The 25,092-nt window shown below is 38.7% G+C and overlaps 1 protein-coding gene across 1 annotated transcript in view; it reads left to right on the top strand.

Annotated features, from left to right (window-relative positions):
- The first annotated feature begins 442 nt into the window (after nt 1-442).
- Nucleotides 443-25,092, top strand: part of LOC131440647 (neuroendocrine convertase 2) — a 457,599-nt gene continuing 432,949 nt past the window's right edge. Inside the window, exon 1 of the mRNA XM_058612109.1 lies at nt 443-567. Coding sequence (XP_058468092.1) covers nt 511-567 — 57 coding nt within the window. The 5' untranslated portion in view covers nt 443-510. The remainder of the gene's footprint in view (nt 568-25,092) is intronic.

Genomic DNA, 25,092 nt, shown 5'->3' with positions numbered 1-25,092 from the left:
ATGTGAATAATTGTAATTTTAGAAGTGTGAATAATTAGAAAAATATGTAAATCGAAGAGAAAGTATAAAATTATTTTGAAAAAAATAATGTTATTCCTAAAAATAGAAAATGCATGATTTGTTGAAAGTAAACGTAACCAATCATTTAAGTTGAAATAGCTAACCATTTCACATAAACATGTTTAATTAACTAATCATTTCATGTGAATATGGCGTCATTTATTTCAGTTGACAAGTTTTTACATTGAAATTAACAGAAACGCGTCAGTGAAATATGTGTTATTTTTGTCATAATAATTATTGAAACAAACTAATCCACGGAGATAAATCTAATATTTTGCTACTATATCAATTAAAGTGAATCGTTGTATGAAACACAAATTTGACCATTTTTACATTTTTTTTTCTCTGTGTGTATTATGTAAGACATGAGAGGAAAAACTCTCATTGGGATTCGTCAATGATTTGTGTAATTGAGTAATAGTTAGCATCAGTGTGAGCAATTCAAGCATGCCAAGTAGACGAAAACGCAGAGTGCTTAAAATAAAAAAAGGAATGAAACAAAAGGTATGAATATTGTTCAACAAATTGCCAGCTGAATGCGTTTGAAATGAGTTTTAACACTTCCGATGCATTGAAAAAGTGTGCTTAACGCACTAAGAACACATTATTCAGGAATGCTTTCTTACAAACTAAAATGCAATTCGGAAGAATAATTCCTGAATGCGAAGTTAACTAGAGATAGATTGAAAACCCTAGGCATTACGGTTAACAGGAAAAGACCGCGAATTTTGTTTTCTAGAAGCTATTCAGTTTGTTACGTGTCATTTCGGTTAACAATATGAACAATATGAGAGCAATCCGGAAGTTAATAAATTCAACATGTCTACAAAATGTTAGAACAATTTTGTTTAACGAAAGTCGAACAGTACTGCAAGTTAGCATTGAATATTAAAATAGTTAATAATAGTGAGTGAACTGCATTGCTTCTACTGTGATATGTTTGCTCGGTCGCGTTTTTCGATTCTACTAATAATAGATCAAGCGAAATGAATAGAAAGAATGTAAATGCGAGAAATTAATTTGATAAAATTGAATAATTTTAATAACATGCCTTTTTGTTGTTTCCTTATGTGCTACTATTTGCTTTTGATGCAGTATTTGTTATGTTTCTTCAATAATAGAATGATGACAAGATGACATACACAATAATAAATTATGCGCACAACGATTTTTCCGTAGTACTCGAATACTCGAATTTTCCGTAATACTCGATGATAACTTTGTTTGGGTCGAAAAGCTGTTACGAGACCAAACTTTTCTAATGACAGATTTTATATTTACGTATGTCGTATTGATATAAAATTAATAGGGAATTTTAAATGTAGTCGAATAAAGTTAATTGGGTCAAATCTCAAAATTTATTGTAGGTAAATAGTGGTAAACATTAACATAAGCTCACAATGAGATGCGCACTAATTTGTACCGCGCACTATCACTCACTGGATGTCGTGAATAGGAATACAACTGACATGTTCCTTAACACTTCCGAATATCAATTAGTTGATCAATTGTATGAATTATGCAAGCATTCCCTTTTTCACATTTTTCGCAAAAACCAAGAAGGCTTCACTTGATCTCGATTACTGTGAATTTCACACAGCTAAAAGTGCACAAATCTAATCAAACTGTTCTAGATTTGCACTAAACTGAGGATATTTAACTTCGATTTGCGAGCAAGAAATCCTAATAGTTCTTTAGAAAACTTTTACCTGATTTTATGTGATGCTCCCCACCGTTGTCCTCTTTTCGTTGTTTTTTCACCAATGCAAACAAATGGCAGCTGTGACGTAATCACTCTTATCGGAAGCGAAACTAGCTTTGCAAACGACACACAATACAACTGCTCGCAGTGGCGATAGAATCCAAACTGATCCAATTTTTGTTAAGAGGTTTTTTACGTGATTTCGTTTGTAGCTTTTTCACTAATTGGCGATCCTAACGGCTATAAAATAGCAGCATATAGAATTTTAATGTCGATTATTTCATTTTGGATTTGCATTTCATTGAAAGAAACTATCAGGATGTACGGGATTCATTCCTGCCTTTCAGAAGGACCAAATTGTGGAACTCACTACGATATTAAGCACTGTTCGGAACATTTTTCTCGAACGATTTGTTGTACAGCAGCAGATATTTTATTCTATTCCTTAGAACGCGTTTTGATTGGCTAGTGTTGACATGGGTCAAATGAGACAGGTTTTGCAATAGTGTACTATTGAAATACTTCAATGATGTTGCTATACACGTTTAAGTTGAAAAATGTTAATTCTATTGGTAGATAGATTATATAAATCCTTTCACAGATCACTGAGCTATGAGCTTTCAAAATACGAGAAAGGCAAACGCGTCTTGTGAATTATCCTCTTTGATACTCGTTTATACCAAACATTTCAGAAAAGTTTAATTTTGAATTGTTTAAGATTATGTCACACAACTGAAAATTTTGTAATAAAATTGTGATAAGATTATGTCACACAACTGAAAATTTTGTAATAAAATTGTGATCATATTTCCGATGGCATGTAGCAAAAATTTTGTTGATTCGTTAGATACAACAAGAGATATTCACGATCAAAAACTTATCACTCTCTCAGAGGGTAAATTTTGAAGAGGCGCTCCATAATAAAGAAAGTTTTTTACGTTTTTTGTTTCGCCGGTTTAAGTGACGGTGTACAATATTGAACACACTTTACCCTATAATTCCGGAACCGGAAGTCGATGAACTGAGTCGAATGATATATGACACTTGGCCCGGTTTTTCAAGTGATTGCATAACCTTTCTTCACGAGAAAGGCAAAAAAATTATTATCATTTTAGCAAAGTGATAAATTTTGGCCATTCAGTTCAGGTGTTCAGTTACCGGCACCCCAAGAAATTCCGCTAAAAATGGTAAAATATACAGCGATACAGACAGGCGCGGAACAGATTAAACTCGGTATCCCGTAGAAAAAGGCGTCAACAGGAAGACCGAGATCGCGAAGCGATGGAACAGCTATTCCGTACTAATGACACAAGGAAGTTCTACGAGAAGGTGAACCGTTCACGCAGAGGCCATGTGCTACAGGCCGGTATTTGAAAGGACGCCAACGGAAATCTTATCACGAACGACTGGAGGTGTGTCTCATCTACAAAAAGGGTGACAAACTGGATTGCTACAATTACTACGCGATCATTCTGCTGAATGCCGCCTACAAGGTACACTTCCAAATTTTATACCGTCGACTTTCACCGATTGCAAACGAATTCGAGGGACAATATCAGGCAGGATCTATGGGTGAACATGCCAAGTGTTCGGACCAAGGCTACGTCATCCGCTAGGTGTTGCAAAAGTGCCACGAATACAATGTTCCCACACATCACTTACTATCTTTAGTTGGAAGTGATGTTCTCTGGAAAAAGGATGTCAAATTTATTTGTATTCGCGACATTAAGTTTTATCTCTGACATTACGCACCCGCCTAAAAGGTTATTATAGTTAAAACCTATATTTCTCATCGTATGGATTTTAAACAATTACTTCGACATGTTCGAATTGTTTGTCCGATTACTTTTATTGTATTGGTCATAAAGAAAAGCTCACACTTATCAATAAATGGTTCAGTTTATACACACGGAACAACTCATACAAAAGAGAAAAAAGGCGGGTGAGTAATGTCAGAGACATAACTGGATGTCGTGAATACGAAAAAACTGACACGCTCCCATCACTTTTCCGAATATCAGTTAGTTGATTGATTGTATGAATTGTGCAAGCTTTCCTCTTTTTCACTAATAGAATTTGAAGCGATACACCTACATTAAAGTACAGATTAGTTACATTAAACAGCTACTATTCTACAACTATATATTCCAAACTTGAAACAATTCCTTTTAAATTTGCTAATATAGGAAGCTAGGTACGACAAATTTGTAGTTTATTTTTATTGAAGCTATGAAGTTCGAAGATATCTGATTCTTCTCGAAATTTCAGTACGAGACAATTGCAATGGCCTGGTCTGAAATGTATTATTCGGTATGCAAGAGTGATTCTAATAATAATAATAATAATGATGATAAAATAATAATAATAATAATAATAATAATAATAATAATAATAATAATAATAATAATAATAATAATAATAATAATAATAATAATAATAATAATAATAATAATAATAATAATAATAATAATAATGATAATACAGATTAATCTGTATATATGGCAACCCTGTTTCGCAAGACATATTTTCACACGACCCCATACTAGTATAAAGATGTGTTCAACATTCGCTTTCGCATTGCCGTTCGTACTTGAATGAGTTAGTGACGGTACAAATCTGCCATCTTTTCGGTGCCATCGTGCTGACGGTGTCTTGTACGTTCAGAGTAGCTGCTTTAACTTAAATGACGCTATTTCTCACATCACATTTCCTTTTATACGTGCTAGTGGTAGCGGTGGACGGACGTCCCCTTCGTTAGAATTCCTTTCCTATACGCAGAACGGGAAACAGTGAAACGATATAAAAGAGAGAGTTAGCAGAGCGGCAGCCAGTAATACTGAATTGGTCGTCGAGCTGTTAACAGCATATTGTGGAAGAGCAGTTAAGGGCAAGGCAAAGTCCCGCTAAAACCGTGCGGGTCTGAAGTGCCCAGTTGGCGGCAGAATCCATCGTTTGCCTCGGAAGGGGAACTACGCCGAACGTGTCAGTGCTGGTGCATCGGTCTATCTGGCGGCAGTGATGGAGTACTTGGTTGCCGAAGTGTTGGAATTGGCCGGTAACGCTGCCCATGACAACGAAAACGAAAATCATCCCTCGCCATCTGCAGCTGGCCATCCGTTGAAAACCCCGCCCTTTTCAGGATGACCACATCAGTGTGATAAAAAAACATTTAGAATTGCTTTAAGTTTAGCCAGTTCTGATACGCCTGGAAAGTAGAATGCGCAAATCAAGTGGAAACAATTCTAACAAGTTCTAACAATTTTTGTTTTCGGCCGCATACTAAAGTAATCGCGACAAAAATACATATTGATCTGTGGCAACTCTGTTTCTCACGGCATATTTGTAAACTAGTATAAAGATGTGTTCAAAATCATCACTTTCGCTTTCGCATTGCCGTTCGTAATTGAATGTGTTAGTGACGGTGCAAATTATTTCAACTCCCATCTTGATGAATCTTTTGGTAGGAAATATTGAGATCTGAGATGGTTCTCGTGTGTGTCTTGTTTCGGCAATGGGCCTTGCTGGACTTTTTGGCTGCCTTTTTCGGTGTCATTGTGCTGACGGTGTCTCGTGCATTCATATCGGGAAACAATGAGACGACAGGTCCTCGATGTTGCTGTCGTGTGTCTTGTTTCGGGAAGAGTTGCTCAGCAAATGGTAGGAAAAATTAACCATTCAACTTTTATATGGATGCTCTTGTATAGATACAGACATTTCGCGTTCTGATTGGCTGGTGCTGTCATGGGTTAAATCAAACAGGTTTTTCAATAGTGTACTATTGAAAAACTTCAATATTGTTGTAATACACGTTCAAGTTGAAGATTTTCGATTCTATTGGTAGTTAGATTATATAAATCCTTCTACAGATCACTGAGCTATGAGCTTTCAAAATACGAGAAAGGCAAACGCGCCTTATGAATTATCTTCTTTGATACTCGTTTATACCAAACATTTCAGAAAAGTTTAATTAAGAACTATTTAAGAATATGTCACACAACTGAAAGTTTTATCATAAAATTGTGATCATATGTCCGATGGCATGTAGCAAGAATTATGTTGATTTGTTAGATATAACAGGAGATATTCACGATCAAAAACTTATCACTCTCACAGAGGGTAAATTTTTAAAAGGCACCCCATAGTAAAGTAAGTCGTATTCACGACAAAAATAAACAAATTCGCATGGATATAATGATGCGACCTGGGAACATTTTCAGAGCGATGGAGTCCAATCTAGAGCGACCTCAGGTTTCTAAAACAAACATACTTACTCTTACTCTTTCAGTCGTAGACCACGCGGGTTTCTGCTGTACACAGGGGGCGTCTCCATTCAACTCGGTTCATGGCTGTTCGCCGCCAGCCTCAATAGCTGCGAAGCGTCTGCAGGTCGTCCTCAATTTGATCGATCCATCTTGCCCGCTGCGCGCCTTTTCTTCTTATACCGGTCGGATCATTATCGAGAATCATTTTAACCGGTTTGTTGTCCGATATTCTAACAACATGCCCGGCCCACCGTAACCGTTAACTGGTCCCCCTTTAGACATGAGGCTCCGTACGAATCAGTTCCACCAATGTTCGATTCTTGAACTTCGATTGTGTGTTGGTTGACTGGCTCGATTCTTCTTTTTGATGGCTTATCAGTATTGCTGTTTTTCGCCTGCGAATAAAGAGACCAAAAACTATGCCAAGACCAATAATTATAGGTATAGCAAATGTGCTTCCAAAGATGGACCAATGTGGTCATTATTCTCCAGTCTGATGAACTCCAGATACTTCATAGTTTGCATCTTCAAGCTGTGGAGGCGTTCTAAACTCAGATTTAGAACTTCTTGCTGTTTTGTAATGGGTACTCCATCCAGGGGTAGTTTATTCGGTGCTCCTGTGAGATATTGCACTCTGTTGCAAAAACTATAACTGCTACATTTATGGAGCAGTTGGTGTAGGTGATCAAATATGACCCGGTGAGATTCCTTTCGAATTCTCTGCAGGTTGTCTTGATAGTTAGGTTATCCATCTGATTTATTAATATGTGTTGGCTGTCGATGGAGGTTATATAACTGATTCTTGGATTGGTGGTGTAATTGCACCTGGCTGGTTTCCCTCTTAGAAGCATTGGGATGCAGTCTATGATTACTGGCATTATTTCATGTTTATTGAAAATAATAGGATCTAATGATTTTATGGCGAAGCATTCGTTCTTAGAGATGAGATAATTTTGTTGTTGTCTAACTTGGGTGCTTTTATCAATAATACGACCTCCTGATGATTCGTGGCGATTGATGCGGTGACGTAGGAGATGATTTCGGCAGTTGTGTGTGTGTGTGTGTGTGTGATCAAGTGTTCCCTTGCTAGATCTTCTGACAGGATTGTTAAGTTCTCTTTAGGTTAATATTTGAATGTTCAAAACTCCTAGCTTGGCTAAAACTATTGTTTCTATAATTTGTTGTAGTTTTGATTGCCAGTATTCAAGATTCATTAGAATGTTTATGGTATGAGATTCAGAGGATTTTGCATTAAACAGCTTTAGTGCGTCTCTAGTTTTAAAGATAGTCTCTTTTATCTAAAGTGTTATTTCTCTATTGATTTTTATTTGAAGGTTATTATTGGTGACAAGGTTGTTTGTGGAAGAATTTATTAGTTTTAGATCGTCAGCGTCTGGGCTGCCAGCGATGAATTTCCATATAGTTCCTAATCTATCCCATCGTTTCTGCCTGTTTGTTATGGATATTTTCCTAAGAGTTTGATCCATCTGAGTTATATAATGAGTGGTGTAAATTGATTAGCAGTTAGTTCCTTGTATGCATATTTCAAATCATTTATATGCGTTTTGATAGCCGTTACATTAATGTTGCATAATAGTAATTACTTGTCTGTATTCGTCCAATGTCATGGTCAAGTATTATGATTGGTTGGTTGTCCAGTTTTGTTAGTTGTATCGTCTGTCCCCATGATGGTTGAATTATTAGTAGTCTGTAAATGAAGGTCAGTTTGAGTCTGAGAATGTTAGAATCTGGTTGTTGGTTATATTTTGCGAATTTTTATATCGTTTTTGTGAACACGTCTGCCGTCAGCTGTCTTCACTGTACTGTTGTTTACTTGTTGTATTTTTTTTTTGTAGCGAGGAGTCGTTTTAACTCTACGTCTAGTTTTTTCGTATGCGTCAGTACCGTTTTGTGTCTCTTTTTCCGGTTGTGGTATTTCATGTCTTTTTTCTGTTTTGTTAGTAAATTTTTGTGGACAGTCTCAATTATATGGGATCTTTGGGAGTTTGGTATGACTATTTCGTATGGAGTGTATTTGGTGGAAGAGTGGACTGTATTATATTTTACTATGGAAATGTTCATTATTTCTGCTTGACTTTTTCCTGGATTTTCGGATTTCGTGATTCGATAAATTTCCAACAATGTTGAATGGAAGCGTTCTACTGTACCATTAATTTCGCTTCGATCCATAGCCACAATATATGAGTGATTTTGTTGGTATTGTAAAAATTCACCAGTTCTCCGGTCATAAATGACTTTTCTTGGTCCATGACCAATGTTTCGGGAAACCTGATCGATGTATGTTAAATATTGGAGATTATCTATAAAAAAGATATCTATTTGTGCTGTTTGGAAAAGTTGATCTGGGATAGGAGTTTTTTGTATTGGGAAGTTAATCGGGCTCCGATCGTATTTGTTTTCGTGACAGGTTTGACAATTTTTCACGAAATCATGCAATTTTTGAGAAAGTTTTGGAAAGTAAAACTTTCTCAAAATATGCCATTTATTTTCCTTGGCGCCTCGATGAGCACGATAGTGCTTCTTGTAGATGACGTCCCACTGTTCATTTTCGTCTCTGATATCCTGTAATTGTTTTTGTGTGATGCTTTTACTTCCGAAATGTTCTTTGTATACTTCTTGTAGCTTTCCCATTATTTCTTCGGTTGTTAAAAGTTCGTTTAGTTTACATACGTCGAAATTATTCTTGAGGACCTGTAATAGTAATTGATCATTAATTTCTTGGATACAAACGTGTACTCTAGTATATTTGTCAAAGGGGTGCTCGGTGGTAACTTTGTTCGGGCCTTGTTTTAAAATAACCTGGTGTCTAAATACATTTATTGGGGCTTCCGTTGATTTTATATAAAAATCGTCACCGGTGTCCGCTGAATGTTGAGTACCAGTCAGAGAGCATGCTATTCGACTCAGGGCATCTGCAACTACATTGCTTTTAACTGGCTTATACTCTATGGAATAGTCATGTTCTTCCAGGTATGCTTTCCAGCGTTTTAATTTAGCGTTGGTGTTTTTTAGCTGATAGTGAGAAGGTTAAGGGCTGATGGTCTGCTAAAATTTTGAATTTCGCTCCGTATAAGTAATTTCGAAACGTCTGTAAAGCCCAGAATATTGCTAAGATTTCTTTTTCCGGAACAGAGAACCCTTCTTCTGATTTGGAAAGAGTTCAAGAAGCAAAATAGATAGGTTTATCCTTGCTTGTCTCGCCTTGTGACAGATCGGCTCCGATGGCATAATCCGATGCGTCTGTCGTGAGCAAGAATGGTTTACTATAATCAGGGTAAATCAGTATATCGGAATAAGAAAAGATACTCTTCATTTTCCTGAAACAAGTTTTTTCGGTTTCATTTATTATTATTTTCTTATTTAATGTACATCCTTCCACTCGTAGAAGGTTTGTAAGAGGTTTTGCGATTGTCGTTCAAGGCTTTCAGAATTTTCTCGAGATTTGAGAGTACTTCTTGAAGGGTGCTACCAAATATAATAACGCCATCAATGTAGACTTAAGTTCTTTATTACATAAAAAGGTTTTTAAAAATGTTTTACACTTTGATTACACTGTTGGTCTTGGGACCGAACTGTTTCACTTCTTAAGGCCATCGTCCAAGTACCATGCGCGCGGGTGGTTTTAGGAAATTTTCGATGGAAATTTCGAAAAATTTGCCAAAACCAAAAACATACAGACCTTTGAAATGCATTTATCTATCTACAGGGTGAAAATGGCTGGAAAATTCGGAGGATTTTCCGAGTCTTATCAAAAATTGCTCTGAAAAATGAGTGTTTTTGAGTTCTTTCACAATAATCTGGAAAAATAAAGCGATGACATAAACTTTTTTTTTCAAATAAACTTTATTATGGATACACAGATTACATTCGGACACATTTTTGGAAAACCTTTTCACGCTTTTCATAGAAAATCCACGAATTTCAAAAATTTCCACGAAATCGGTTATATGAAATTCGTTGATTTTCCATGAAAAGCGTGAAAAGGTTTTCCAAAAATGTGTCCGAATGTGATCCTTGTTGCCAGCATGAGGTTTTTTTTGAAAAAAAAAATTTCATTCCATCGAATTATTTTTTCAAATAATTATGAAAAATTACAAAAAAAGCTCATTTTTCAGCGCTATTTTTGATAAGACTCGTAAAATCTTCCGAATTTTCCAGTCATTTTCACCCTGTAGATAGATAAAAGTATTTCAAAGGTCTGTATGTTTTTGGTTTTGTCAAATTTTTCGAAATTTCCATCGAAAATTTCCTAAAACCACCCGCGCGCATGGTACTTGGACGATGGCCTTAAATCGAACTGACTAACTTGTCCTGCCTGAATGTTCGTTAGCCCTGACTACCTAGCCCTAAACTATTGATTCAGCGGTTATCCTGTCCGAACATGTCGAATCGTCGATGCGGCGTGGTGGTTTCGGCTGATGCAATTACCAATGGTTCCTGGCTGATGCAACCACGGTGGCCGGATGTCTGCTGCGATGTCAGCGGTTCAATGATTGGTAACAGGGTGGTTGACATCTCTACGCGTTGGATACACTGGCGTCTTACTGCTGGTGCGTACTTTGCTGAGGTCTGTGCGTACGGGCCAAGTGCTATTCGGGTTCGTCCATAACTTCCCCCTTCTTAGATTGAACCGTCTCGGTTCAACCCTGATTGTGAGCTGTCTGCAACTTTGTCTATTGGAATTCGAATGATTAGTTTCAGCTTAAGTTTGTGGATTTCTCTTATGATGAATGTAACGAAGGTTATGACGAGACATGTGATTAAAACTATGGCTCCAATGTTAAATACTCTGGTCCTTTTTGTAATGGTTTCTAGATACTCTAGCTTATTACGGTTATGTACGTGTAACAGTTCCAAATTGGTGATGGGCTCAGATATTAATTCTGATTCATTTACGTGCACTAAATGGAGTGGAAGGATAGTGGGTTTGGTTTTTCCTTTGAAAATCTTGTTGTTGAACTGCGTTCCGTTGAGTTTTATGGTGCAATTTTCGAATGACACAAGGTATGTTCCTGTCAGATTTCTTGATCCAAAACCACAACTGTTCTGCATAAGTGTTGGTTCAATGGAGTTTTTTATCAGTACTCCAAGATTTTCGATTGATTTGAACTTCGAGAGCGTTGATGGCTTTGTAAAAGTACAAGTACCAGGATTTCCTCGTAATATTGGATGGAGACATTTGTCGTTGGATATGTTGAACAGATTTTGTATGTCACAAATACTGTTTTTCTCAATGTTATTGCATGGATGTTCTACCAGATACGATTCGTTGTTGCCAACAATAGCGTTGGTAGCGTTTATTGCGATGATTTTGTCGTTTATGGGAATGGTTTCTATATGAAGTTGTACATATTCTCCTCGTCTAAGCTTGGGAATTTTGATGAGGACTATTATGTCTGAATCGTTATGAAAAGCTACAGGTTCCAGAAACTCATAAGTTTGATCGTAGCTTTCAATTGATATGCCTTGTGATTCCAACAGTTGCGTTGCAAATTCCAGTTCTGGAGGTTGTAAGAACGTTTTTGATATTATACCAAGTTTCGATAGTTGTATTGATTCGAAGATTGTCATCAGCTGGTGGTGGATCATGTCGATGTTGAAGATGATGCTGTGTACGTGTAGAATGTGTTTCCAGTCGATTGGCCTGTCTAAACTCAACCTAGCTTGTTTTATGATGCTATCAATTTCTATAGATTGTCTATAAGCTTCTTTTGTTAAATTGTTAATCCTGCTTTCAAATAACTCATATACTCTGACCTGTTCATTGTTTTCTGTAATTAAAGCATTGTTTGAATATTTCAAAGATTCCAATTGATTTTCAATTTTGAGTAAATCTTCATTATCAAGGTTTCCCGTTATCATTTTTATAGTAGATCCAAGAAAATTGAGAGATCTTTTTGTTTTCCTTCGTTTTATAGTTAGATTTTCTAGTACAAAATAAGCTTGGCTATGTTTTTGCTTTAAAATGTTGACTATTTCGATAATATTTGGATTTTCTTCTAGCTTGTTGATAATTGTTTTATATTGTTTTAAGATAATTCTAAATGGATACAGATTGAATTTATGAATTAGCGTGTGGAAACCTTCTTTTAAAAAAACGGGTTTGGTTTTGAAAGCAACAATGCCTGGATTGTTGTTTAGTTCGATTATTTCTATGTCTGAAGGGCTGATGAAATCGCACCACAGAAGTATGGTGCAACAATAAATTATAGTAACTTTGGGTGTCATCTTCCAGCTGTAAAGAAACATTAAATTGAAGACAAAAAAATGGGATTATTAATTATTGTTAGGATAAAATATTTCGTTTTCGTTTTAGCTTAGTTTTGTGGATTTTTCTTCCGCTCTCGTCAATTATGTTAGTTTCCCTATTTTCTACTACTTTTAGTTCTTGATATCGAGGTTGGTGTTTTAGATTATTGCGTTTTCTCTCGAAGATCGTGTCATTTAAAGAGAAATTTTCAGGCTCTTCTCTGCTCTTGTTGAGTTTTTCTAAATCTCTGAGCTTCTTTTGTTCATATTTTTCAGAAAAGATTCTGTAGAATATCTCTTTTTGTCTAATTCTTTCTTCTAAATCTTCGGGTACCGTTTCCTCATTTTTAAAGCCAAAGAATAGCTCTTTAGGGGTTAATTTTGTTTGCGAGTGTATTGATTCGTTATAAATAGAGACTGCCAAATTAATTTTTGCTGTTTCTGACAAATCTTTTGTTGTTTCCCTAATACTCAAGATGTTATGCAGTTCTCTCAACGTTCTGTGAACAATTTCAACCGTTCCGTTGGAAGAGGACTGCCCAACACTTGTATAATGGTACGCAACATCATTTTCTTCAAGGAACTCTTTAATTGTTGTTGAAGTGAATGATGCTTCTTGGTCCATGACGAGAAGGGAAGGTTTTCCTACGTTTGAAAAGAAGTAAGTTATAGCTTTAAGTATGTGTATAGCGTTGCGTGTCCTTAGAGGGATCGCCATTGTTAGTCTTGAAAACTTATCGCATAATGTTAGATAATGTTTGTTATTGATGATAAAAATGTCCATATGTACAATTTGCAACGGTTTTGTAGGTGTTGCTGTTAGTTTATATTGTTGTTTATATGGCCTTCTTTCATACTTAGCTGTTTGGCATAACCTGCAAAGGTTGATAAATTTGGTAATTTTTGATTTCATATTCGGGAAAAAATATTTTCGGGATATGTGGGATTTAGTTTCGGTAATGCCTCTATGGTTTGCGTTGTGTTGCCTTTGGATTATTAGGTCTTGTTCAAGTTCGTCAGTTATGTCTTCTAGCAATTGTTGCGTCCAGAATATTTTAAATGTCTTCGCTCTGGAGAAATAGTTCTTGTATATTGTTTGTAAACTACACAGTATCTTTTCGCTACAGTAAATGCCGGTAGTGCACCTATTTGTGGCGTATTCCTTCAAAATGTTGATTAATGAGGCGGGACCGAAATTGGTCTTTTTGATTATAGTTCTATGATAGTTTCTAAATAAGGTTAGAGATTCTTGGCTATCCTCGTTCGCTTCTTGCAGAATAATTTGATTTCTGAAGTCGTTTAGAGGCCTTAGTGTCGATGGGATAAAGTCGCTATCGTCGGTATCCGCAGAGTGTTGTGTCATGTCGTCACTGGAGGAGGAGTTTGCGTTTATTTCTGTTTGCTGTTCTGGTTCAGGTTCGATACGAGAAAGTGCGTCCGCATTTGTGTTTAATGTTCCTTTTTTGTACTTGATTTCAAATTCAAGTTCTTCTAGAGCAAGTTTCCAATGTAAAAGTCTTCGGTTTAAATCATTTTTCTGTCGGAGCCACACGAGTGGTTTGTGGTCCGTGCGTATTTCAAAATGGGTTCCATAAATGTACGGTCTAAAATGTTTTGTTGCCCAAACAATGGCTAACAATTCTTTTTCAGTAGCAGAATAGTTGCATTCTGCTTCATTCAAAGTTCTTGATGCGTATGCAATAGGGTGTTCTTTACCGTCATCGAATTTTTGGGACAAAACTGCTCCGAGTGCGAAGTCGCTTGCGTCAGTTTCGAGAATAAATTTCTTGTTAAAATCAGGATATTTTAAAATGGGATCGGTTGTCAGTAATCGTTTACAATCATTGAAGCAGTTAATGAATTGTTCGTTATGAATAATTTTTTCATCCTTTTTCAAACATTTCGTTAAAGGTTTAGTTAGTTTCGCGAAGTCGCGAATAAATTTCCTGTAATATCCAAGTAAACCTAAGAATCCTTTGATTTGAGTAGTGGTCTTTGGAATTGGCCAACCTAGATTTTTTTCAATTTTATTGGGATTTGGTCGAATGCCGTCTTGGGTTATTATATGGCCTAAAAACTCACATTCCTTCTGAAGGAACTCACATTTGTCTAGCTGAATTTTTAGATTAGCTTGAGCGAGTGTTTGAAGAACTTTGTTTAAATTGTCGAGATGTTGCTGAAGTGAATTACCAAAGATTATGATGTCATCTAAATAGACTAGGCAACACTTTCCGATTAAATTTCCAAGAATGTGATTCATTACACGCTGGAAAGTTGCTGGTGCGTTTTTAAGTCCGAAAGGCATACGTATGAATTCAAAATGTCCTTGGTCCGTACTGAAAGCGGTTTTCGGCCTGTCCTTGGGATGGACTTCAATCTGGTGGAATCCAGATTTTAGATCTAACGTAGTGAAGTAGGTACTACGACCAAGCCTATCGAGTATTTCCTCGATTCGTGGGATTGGAAATTTGTCCTCCACGGTTTTTTCGTTTAATTTGCGGTAATCTATGACAATGCGCCATTTCTTCTTGCCGCTAGCATCAAGTTTCTTTGGAACGATCCAAATTGGAGATGTCCATGGTGAGATGGAATTCTGGATAATCCCATCTTCAAACATTTCGTTTACTTGCTTCTCGACTTCAGCTTTGTGAACCTGGGGGTATCTGTATGTTTTCGTGTGCACTGGAATGTCGTCAACTGTTTTAATTCGATGTTGGATTGTGGAAGTGCAAGACAATTTTTCTGAATCTTTGTGAAGGATTTTGGAATATTTAGCAAGGGTTTTCAATAAAGCAGGTTTTTCTTCAGAGTTAAGATGACTACTTCTAATCATTTTTTCTAATTCTGCGTAGGGTGTGTGAGATGTTTGATGCAGGTGATTTAAGTTTATGTTATTCACCTCTGCTACCTGTATTGTTTTTGCCGGATGCGTCCAATGAAATGTCACGGTTTGGCCGAAATTTCTTATCGGGGCGTTTACGAAACCTTTTTCTGCATGATACAATCCTGACTGGATTACTGCATTGTCTATTTTTATATCATTAGGAAGGTAAACGTTGCCACTGTCTTGAGAAACAGGGAGTTTAATGATTCTCGTCGAATTTTCAGTCAGTGTGATCTGCGGCGGACCTAATTTCCTTATTTGCATGGCAAGTGTTTTTTGTGGGAGAACTAATTTATGATTGCTCACGTCAATAAGAGCTTCTAAATCAGAGAGTGTTTCATAACCAATGATACCGTCGAAAAATTTATGAAAATTTAAAAGGTAAAAATGAACTTTTTGTTTCATACCGAAAAGTGTCGTAATAAATTTTTTATCAGTGGAATGTTGCCCTGAAGTGTTAGAGATTCGAATGGTTTTGCATTTTTCTTGTTTTGATTTTGGGATCAGACGGGGAGAAATAAAATTTTTGTTTGAACCACTGTCTACTAGTAATTTTGCATCTTTGTCAAAGAGTTTAACTGTTACATAGGGTAATCCATTTATTGCATTCAGGTCAGCGCGTTGTGAGGAAAGACAATTTGAAAATTTACACCTGATTCTTCGGCTTCTACTTCCTCTTCGGTGTCGCTTATATCTAATTCGTTGTCTTCCTGCTCGGCATCGTGATTGTAAATTCTGTTAGAACGCAACGATGGGTCTATTTCCATTGGTGTCGTTTTTTGCCTGTCTGATGAATTTTTGTGCCGGGTTGAAGATTGTGCTTCCGGGTATTTATTGTATGATTTATTAAAAGGCTTAAAATTTTTGTTGGAATTAGGTTGTTGCTCGAACGCTGCTTGGGTGTGTGTTTTAGTTTTCTCTGCATTCTGGAATCTACACAAGAATGCATAAGCATCCTCTAAATCACTTGGTTGAGCAGTTTGAGCATATCCGAAATATGGTTTACTGAGTCCATTTATAAAAGCAGCCAAACATTCTTGTTCTAGAAATTGGTTTATTGCTTCCCAGTGTGCCAAGTATGTTTGATTTTGCTTCGCTAAAGATTTCATGTTAACCATAATTTCTTTAGTGCGTTTGTAATAAATGTGTAAAGATTCGGTCATTTTCAATGACCAGAGTTGTGTTTGGTAAGTCGCAATGTTATTGCGATCACCATAAGCACTGTGTAACATGTCTGCTACCTCCTCGAAGGTAGTAGGGTTTCCATTTACACATATCATGTCTCGGGCTTTGCCTTCGACTTTGGTTATCACCGCCTGTTCGTACACGGCAAATAGATCCGGTGCTACGTGTGGTCGGCATAAATTTAAAGCTCTTCTGGCTGTGTCTAGCCAATGAGTCAATTGTTTCTTATTCCCGTCGAATGATGGAATCATCCGAATTGGATCGGGAATTCTAAAGAAGTCAGTGCGGCGTTCCTCCATTATGGGAGCTTGCCGTTGTTGTTGTTGCAGTTGTTGCTGCTGCTGTTGTAAAGTGCTATTCTCCATTTGGAGAGCACCGATTCTTTGTTCCAAGCTTTGAATTTGGTCAAAGATGGCTTGCAAATTAACGTTTTCCATTTCAGAGAACTTTAAGGCTCTTACTTTTGGAATAGGATTAAATTTGGGCATAAAGTTTTTAGTAAAAGAAAGGGAGAGATTACTCACGGTTCCTCGTTCTTGAAGGATTTAAATCCACCGCTTTAGTTGAGATCCTCCAATTGATTGACGCGAATCGCCTACGGGGTGAGGGATGGCTTGCGATGCTTCTCGATGAAACTTCTCCGCCGGTCAATCAACGTTCCGGATTGAACACTAATTTGTAGGTTTTACTTAATCGTAAACTTTCACTACACTTGTTGGAGTCTCTTCACTAAGTCGTAGAACGAGCCGTACGACTGCGCCACTTAAGTTCTTTATTACATAAAAAGGTTTTTAAAAATGTTTTACACTTTGATTACACTGTTGGTCTTGGGACCGAACTGTTTCACTTCTTAAATCGAACTGACTAACTTGTCCTGCCTGAATGTTCGTTAGCCCTGACTACCTAGTCCTAAACTATTGATTCAGCGGTTATCCTGTCCGAACATGTCGAATCGTCGATGCGGCGTGGTGGTTTCGGCTGATGCAATTACCAATGGTTCCTGGCTGATGCAACCACGGTGGCCGGATGTCTGCTGCGATGTCAGCGGTTCAATGATTGGTAACAGGGTGGTTGACATCTCTACGCGTTGGATACACTGGCGTCTTACTGCTGGTGCGTACTTTGCTGAGGTCTGTGCGTACGGGCCAAGTGCTATTCGGGTTCGTCCATAACTGTAGACGTAACAAATTTTTCCTATGTGCTCCCTCAATACGTCGTCGATCGCTCGCTGAAATATGGCGGGTGCATTTTTTAATCCAAATGGCATACTAGTAGTCTTTCTCTTTAATTTTATTCTGGTGAAAACCAGAAGCCAAATCTAGAGTGACAAAATATTTTTGATCTTTAAGTTGGTCTATGACATAGTTGATTTCTGGTATAGGGTATCTATCGGAGATTGTTTTCTCGTTCAATTTTCGATAGTCCACTACCATTCTAAATATTTTCTCTCCGTAGGCGTCGGATTTTTTTGGCACAATCCAAACTGGAGATGTCCAGGCTGAACGTGATGGTCTTATAATTCCGTCGCGAAGGAGTTTATCTACTTGTTTGTTCATCCACCGTGTCTATAGCACATTCGACGACTGACTGTGCTACAGGTCAAATTGTCATCAGGTTTATGAAATACCTGATGGTGTCGCTCGAGCACCTCGAGTAGTTTAACTTTTTCATCATACGCTAGATGAGAGGTCCTAATTATTTCTTCGTTAGGAATTGAGTGTAAAATGGGTTGGTGTATAGCAGCGTTTGAAGAATTCGTTTTATTTTCTGTAGAGTATTTTAAGAGAGGGATGGTTAAGTCTTCGTTTCCTTTAGATAATTGCAAAGTATTGTTACCAAGGTCAATTTTTGCATTTGCATTGTGAAGTAAAAACTGTGCGTAATGATTGATTTTTGGGTTGAAAAAGTTGAAATCAATTGCTGTATTAGCGTTAAATCAAAGATAAACTCAAGATGGAATAGTCTATGATTTCTCGTTTACTATTCAAATACGACCCCTCGTTGATTTCGGTTCACCGTCAGTTGTAGTTCAATTATTATCTGAAACAAAACAACAAGCGTCGAATCGCTACATGCGTCGTTAATATAACAATGCTTGTTTACGTAGTACCAATCCTAAGCTGCAATATGAAAAAACTCTCGGTATTTTGCTGCATGACGAGTAAATCTTGGAACTTGAAAAATCAATTAAATTATTATTAAGAATATATTCAATTTGTTATAATCTTATCTTAAGTGAATGAAAGTAACAAAATATTATGTGTGATATGTTTACAAAAGTTTACTTACTTCCAAACTTGTATTGTTACTATGGTATTTTACCGTCATTTTCAAATGTTTATCAACGCTTATTAACGAAGGCTCAACCAAATTACAGTATTACTAGGTTCACTGGTTCACGATTACTGATCCGATATTTTTCGATGGATCGTATAAGACATTGTAATCTTGAGTTTATCTTTGGTTAAATCTTCCGTTTGCACTTCCTATGTTTCTTGCTGAAAAATGATAGGTCTTGATAGTGAATAGTTTTTTGCTAAGAGTGGGTGGATTAAATTGATGTTGGGTCCCGTATCTACTAGAAAGGGAAACTATCCGATGGTAGTTTTTAAGTTTATGTATGGCATAGTTGGTCTCACCAACTCGCTTGCCATTCTAAAAAATTAGCTTGCTGTTCGGGTTTTGTTTCTGCCTCTAGGTTAGACGATTCGAGTTCGACGTTCGCCTGATCATTCTGGTTACTTGGCTCATACTCCTGTTGGTAATATGGTTGGTAGTCTGTGTAGGAATCGGAGTATTCGTAAGGGCTATATTCATGTTGCTGGTCGTATGAGAAATATGTGTCAGAGAAATTATCGTTGTTTAAAGAATATGAGCTCTCCAGTGGGTGAGCTTGTCGTTTACGGGTAAACGTCTGAGAGGATGGCGGAAACGGTCTCTTTTGTGGAAATATCGATCTGCTTGGAAATAATGGTCGGTTTATTGGCCGATTACCATAATTGATATTGCGGCTGCAGATACTATGATCTACTTCCATCGGTTCGGGTTTTGGAAGTGACGGACCTGGCTGAGGAGGGAACATATGATTTCTCTGAAAATTAGTTGGGATTGTCCGAAAGGGTGAGTGAACAGGTGGAAATATTCTGTTGGGTTGTTGAGTAAATCATCCATAAGGTGAGTAAACAGATGATCGCCGCAGTGGAACTGGGGGCGGCAGCTTCTGTGAATTAAAATCCCTCGGTTTTGGTAGTGGATGATTAGAATATTGGTTTTAGAATGGTGTATTTCTCGCATCCATGTTGTAATAGTCCATACAGAAGTGATACGCTTTGCTTAGTGTTTTCACGTCTGCTGTCTTCAGTAGTATACTCAAAGGTCCTAGTAGTATACTCAAAGACCTTTTGTAAATGAGTCAAGAGATTTCTCTCTGAAATACGCTATGTGCGTTTCAGCATTGGTGCTAAGTACTGGATCTGTTTGGACCTCAACTACCATAGCTACCAATAAATTATTAACTCGGCTGAAATAACTACTTAGACTCTCATTGTTAGCTTAGCAAATTGTCGTTAGTTTGCAGTCAAGGGTTTTAAGATCACGCTTATCTCTGTAGTAGAGTAATAAGGTGTCTTTTATATTTTGCCAATTGTATAGAACATTATTGGAATTGAGAACGTCAGAGGCCTCACCAACGACCTTTCTTCTGATTGTTCGTTGCAATAGTTCGAATTCGGTCGAGTCGGATGGAAGATCTCGATAGAGATCAAATATGCCCTCGACATCACTAATCCAACTTATTAATTCCGTTGGTTTGCCATCAAATTTTACCAAATCTCGGACAAAGTCCGATAATATTATCACATGAGAAAAATTGGCGATAGCGAGCTGCTGTCGGCGAGCGAGCTCCGCTTCTGGTGAAGGTTTCGGTTGCAGTTGCATTATTTTTCCGAAATAGTAAACTAATCGACTCTTTTTCCCCTCTATTTTGACAAAACAAATTTTTTCACTGATGTCACTAATGAGTAATCTAATCTAATTATATACCTACTTACATTAATGCCAGCATTTCCAAAACTGAACTTTTTGTTTTATTTGCCACCTCTTCTTGTGGGGGAAACGTGGGCAGGCACGTCGGGGTGTCCTTTTTGCTGAGCAGCTATTAAGGGTCCTAATGCCGATCGGGTTGACTCCTCGGTGTCCCACGTCTCGCTTCGTTTATTATCGGTGATGGCTCTTTGAACCAGGTGTAATATGAGCATTTAACGCTAAATCTCCTCACACATTTCAGACCATTTAAAATATTCAAGACTAAATCTTTCTCACACCCCAGACCACACGCACTTGACAAATTTCCATAAACACGTACTCGACAAATTTCCACTCGACACCATTCCACGAAAACCCAAAAACCTACATAAAACAAATACATTACCTACGTGAAGGCATTCAAGCTGACCCAAAGAAAGGAGCTACGTAAACATAAATTTCTACGAGCGAAATGAGGAAGCATTAAGTTACACACCATTGCATTGAAAATAAACAGACCTGACCTACTGTGACACTTCCCCTTCCTTGACACCCCTCATGCCCGCAATTGAATACCAACCGACGAGAACTAGAACAACAAGTAACTCAAGAACACACACTAACTCAAACCGACACTCACGAGAATAACCCAACATGCTATCGCCCGCTCCTCTCCGTATCACACTCACACAATTGTCTAGAAACATTACTCACTCTCTCCTACTCAAATCATACAATGGCCGAGACATGTCATTGGTTAAATCAGATTTACGCTGCGCGTTCTAACTCCTCCCCTCGGATTTTAGCAATCCATACTGTAAAACTCAATTAGCTAAGTTATGAGAGGATAGGATATAAATAAGCGATTAACTTTAATAAAAGACAATAATTATTCTATTCTTGATAGTTAAACACACTAGTAGAGTATATTATTTCATGTTTAAACAGATTCTACAGTTTCACTGTTCACTTTAAGAATTTTCACTGACACTTAGAACTTACTTTGTTTGTTATCGGTGCTGGCTCTTTGAACCAGATTTCACAGTTTCACTGTTCACTTAAGAGTTTTCAACGACACTTGGACTTATGCTATACCCACACGCGAGGCGGTCCCTATTCGGGCGCCAGTTAAGAAATCGAGTCTTTGGATTTCTTTTAAAAAAATGTCAATTCCAGATTAAGGCTAAATCAAGACTGACTTTATTCCGAAAAATTAAACTAACAATACTCTAGCTGCCGTGCGTTCTGCACACGTTGTCACAATTAGCAACATGCCGAAATGTATACCGTGTTCTGCGTCAGCACATAATGTGCTCTGCTGCCTGTTTACTGCTGAGGTGTCGTCGGGTGCAAGTCCGGGTAGCAAGTTTATTACCTCGCGTTGATCCTCCGCAAGCATTCCCCAGGACTCGTGCCCGTAGAGGATAACCAGTCTAATCAGCGTTCTGTAGATAGTTAACTTCGTACGACGGCGAATTTTACTCGATCAAAGCGTCCTGCGTAGTCCAAAGTAAGCATGCTGGTGTCATTATCGGCAGTCACCAGTGAGCCCAAGCACACGAACTCGTCGACTATTTCGATTTCATCACCACCTATCAGAACTCGTAATGGGTGGCTGACGTTTTCTTCTCTCGAGCCCCTGCCTTTCATGTACTTTGTCTTTGATACATTGATGTCTAGTCCGATCCGCTTGGCCTCAGCTTTTAGTCCGATGTACGTATCTAAAATCTTCTCAAAGTTGCGTGCTATAATATCAATATCATCAGCGAAACCAAGAAGCTGGACGGAGTTTCCTCGCTCTTCTTATCACACCCTCCAAAGCAACGTTGAATAGCAGACACGAAAGGCCATCACCTTGCCGTAGCCCTCTGCGAATTTCGAAGGAACTCGAGTTTATCCCCGATACTCAAACAATGCACATCACTCGATCCATCGTAGCCTTGACCAATCGTATCAGTTTGTCCGGGAATCCGTAATCGTGCATGATTTTTCATAGCTGTTCTCGATCGATTGTGTCGTAGGTTGATTTGAAATCGATGAATAAGTGATGTGTGAGCACATTGTATTCGCGGCACTTTTGCAACATCTGGCGGATGGCGAACACTTGGTCCGTGGTAGCGCGTTCGCCCATAAATCCTGCCTGATATTGTCCCACGAATTCGTTTGCAATCGGTGAAAGTCGACGGCATGAGATTTGGGAGAGTACCTTGTAGGCGGCGTTCAGCAGAGTTACCACGCGGTAATTGCAGCAATCCAGCTTATCGCCCTTTTTGTGGATGGGACACACGATTCCTGCCATCCATTCCTTCGGTAAAATCTCGTCCTCCCAGATCTTGGAAACGACCCAGTGAAGTGCTTTCACTAGTGCACTACCATCGTGTTTTAGTAGCTCACTTGGTAGTTGGTCAACGCCAGCGGCCTTATTAATTTTCAACCGGCTTACCACCTCCTCGACTTCTTGGAGGTCTGGGACCGGCAGTCTATCGTCCTCTGCACGCGTTCCCAAGTTCGTTACTGCGCCGCCACTTTCGTATTCCGCCACACTGTCGTATTCCGCCACACCGTCGATATACTGCCGCCAACTCTCGATCACCTCACAGTCGTTCGTGAGAAGATTCTCTTTGCTGTCCTTGCACATATCGGACTGTGGCACATGGCCTCTGCGCGAACGGTTCATCTTCTCATAGAGTTTTCTTGTGTCATTAGCACGAAACAGCTGTTCCATCGCTTCGCGATCTCGGTCTTCCTGTTGACGCTTTTTTCTACGGGATACCGAGTTTAGTCTGTTCCGCACCTGTCTGTATCGCTCCTCGTTTGCTCTCGTCCGGTGTCGCCCAAGCTGCATTCCTCTCGGTCACTAACTGTTCACATTCGTCGTCGAACCAGTCGTTCCTTACGTTCGGAGCCGACGTACCTAGCGTTGCTGATGCAGTGCTACCTATGGCAGAACGGATGTCTCTCCAGCCATCTTCAAGACGTTCGGTTTCGACGTTTAGTATCCACCGTCGAAAGTTTTGAGCGCATGCATACAGCAACCAAGTAGTGGTCCGAATCTATATTCGCACTGCGGTAGGCGCGAACTTTGTTGATGTCCGAGAAAAATTTTCCGTCGATCAAAACGTGATCGATTTGGTTTTGGGTCTGTTGGTCAGGTGATCTCCAAGTAGCTTTGTGGATATCCTTGCGGGGAAAGAAGGTGCTGCAGACTACCATTCCTCGGGAGGCCGCAAAGTTGACACACCGTTGGCCGTTGTTATTCGATGCAGCATGCAGGCTGTTCGGCCCGATTTCCGGTCGGTACATTGCCTCCCTTCCTACCTGGGCATTCATGTCACCGACGACAAGTTTTACGTCTCTGCGTTGGCAGCCGTCATGAGCTTGTTCCAGCTGCAGGTAGAACGCTTCTTTCTCGTTATCGGGTCTCCCTTCATGTGGGCAGTGCACGTTAATGATGCTGTAATTGAAACAAACGCGGCCTTTAATTCTCAACTTACACATCCTAGCGTTGATCGGCTGCCACCCAATTACTCACTGACGCATCTTGCCCAGCACTATAAAGCTAGCTCCCAGCTCGTTTGTTGTGTCACAGCTTTGGTAGAAGGTAGCCGCTCGATGTCCGCTTTTCCACACCTTCTGTCCAATCCAACAAAGTTCCTGCAGTGCACGACGTCGAAGTTGCGAGGATTTAGTTCGTCGTATATTATCATGTCGCAGCCTGCAAAACCTAGCGACTTGCAGTTCCATGTTCCAAGTTTCCAATCGTAGTCCTTATTTCGTCGCGTGGGTCCATGCCGATTGTTCCGGGTCGTATTCTCTCCTGTATTATTCGTTATAAATGTTTTATGGGCGGCTTATTAGACCTACGCCAACCCCTTGTCTCGCCGGAGGATCATCGTGCTTGCTCTGTTTAACGTCCCAACTAGCACTAGGACGTCCCAACTAGCACTAGGACGATTGGTGGGGTTGCCACCTTGGATTTAGCTGGACGGGATGCAGCATTTCATACTCAGCCGCTGGATACCAAAACAGATGCTGTTTGAAGCCGCTCCTAACATGGAGTACAGACGCTCCCACCGGGATTGGTTATCCGATCTTTCCTATGGTTGCTCGTACCCCAGCCGGCACCGCGGGGAGGTAGGGATAGGAGTTACTAGACAAGAGGCTAAGAGCCACCCTGGGGCCTGAATTACGCATTGTCCAGTCGTTTACCAACCAAACATCTCACAAGTTATTTAGGCGACTCCGGATCAGCCCTCGGGCTGCGAAATAATATATAAATATCAATAAGCGAAAACGGTAATGGATTCAAGCCTGAATCTGATTACTGTAAACTTTAACTTGATTGCTAAGAACAAATGTACGTTATTTCGAAAAAAAAGAACATTAGCTGAATCAAACCACATTCTTTGTTGTCACAAATCAACCTAAAAATCTGGAAAATTTTCTGTTTGTACTACTCAGTTATATAGTCAGTAATATAGTTCAGCATCGTAATCAATCGGTTCTTTTTAGACTCTTCACAATTTTTCGCAAAGATTTACAACGCTATTTTCTACCTTTTGCGGTCATTTTGCATGCTTGCTTTTTACGAAGTTCACACAGTGTTCGCTCTGGAGTGGTAAAAAATTACGGTTAGATTTGTTCTGTGCACCGAAAACTAAACAACGAGATTTCTACAAATCACCCCACGAAGAGCTTTAAGT

This window comes from Malaya genurostris, chromosome 1, assembly GCF_030247185.1.
Source record: "Malaya genurostris strain Urasoe2022 chromosome 1, Malgen_1.1, whole genome shotgun sequence".
Lineage (NCBI taxonomy): Eukaryota > Metazoa > Arthropoda > Insecta > Diptera > Culicidae > Malaya > Malaya genurostris.
Note: the sequence above shows the minus strand (reverse complement) of the source record. Positions and strands in the feature narration are given on the sequence as shown.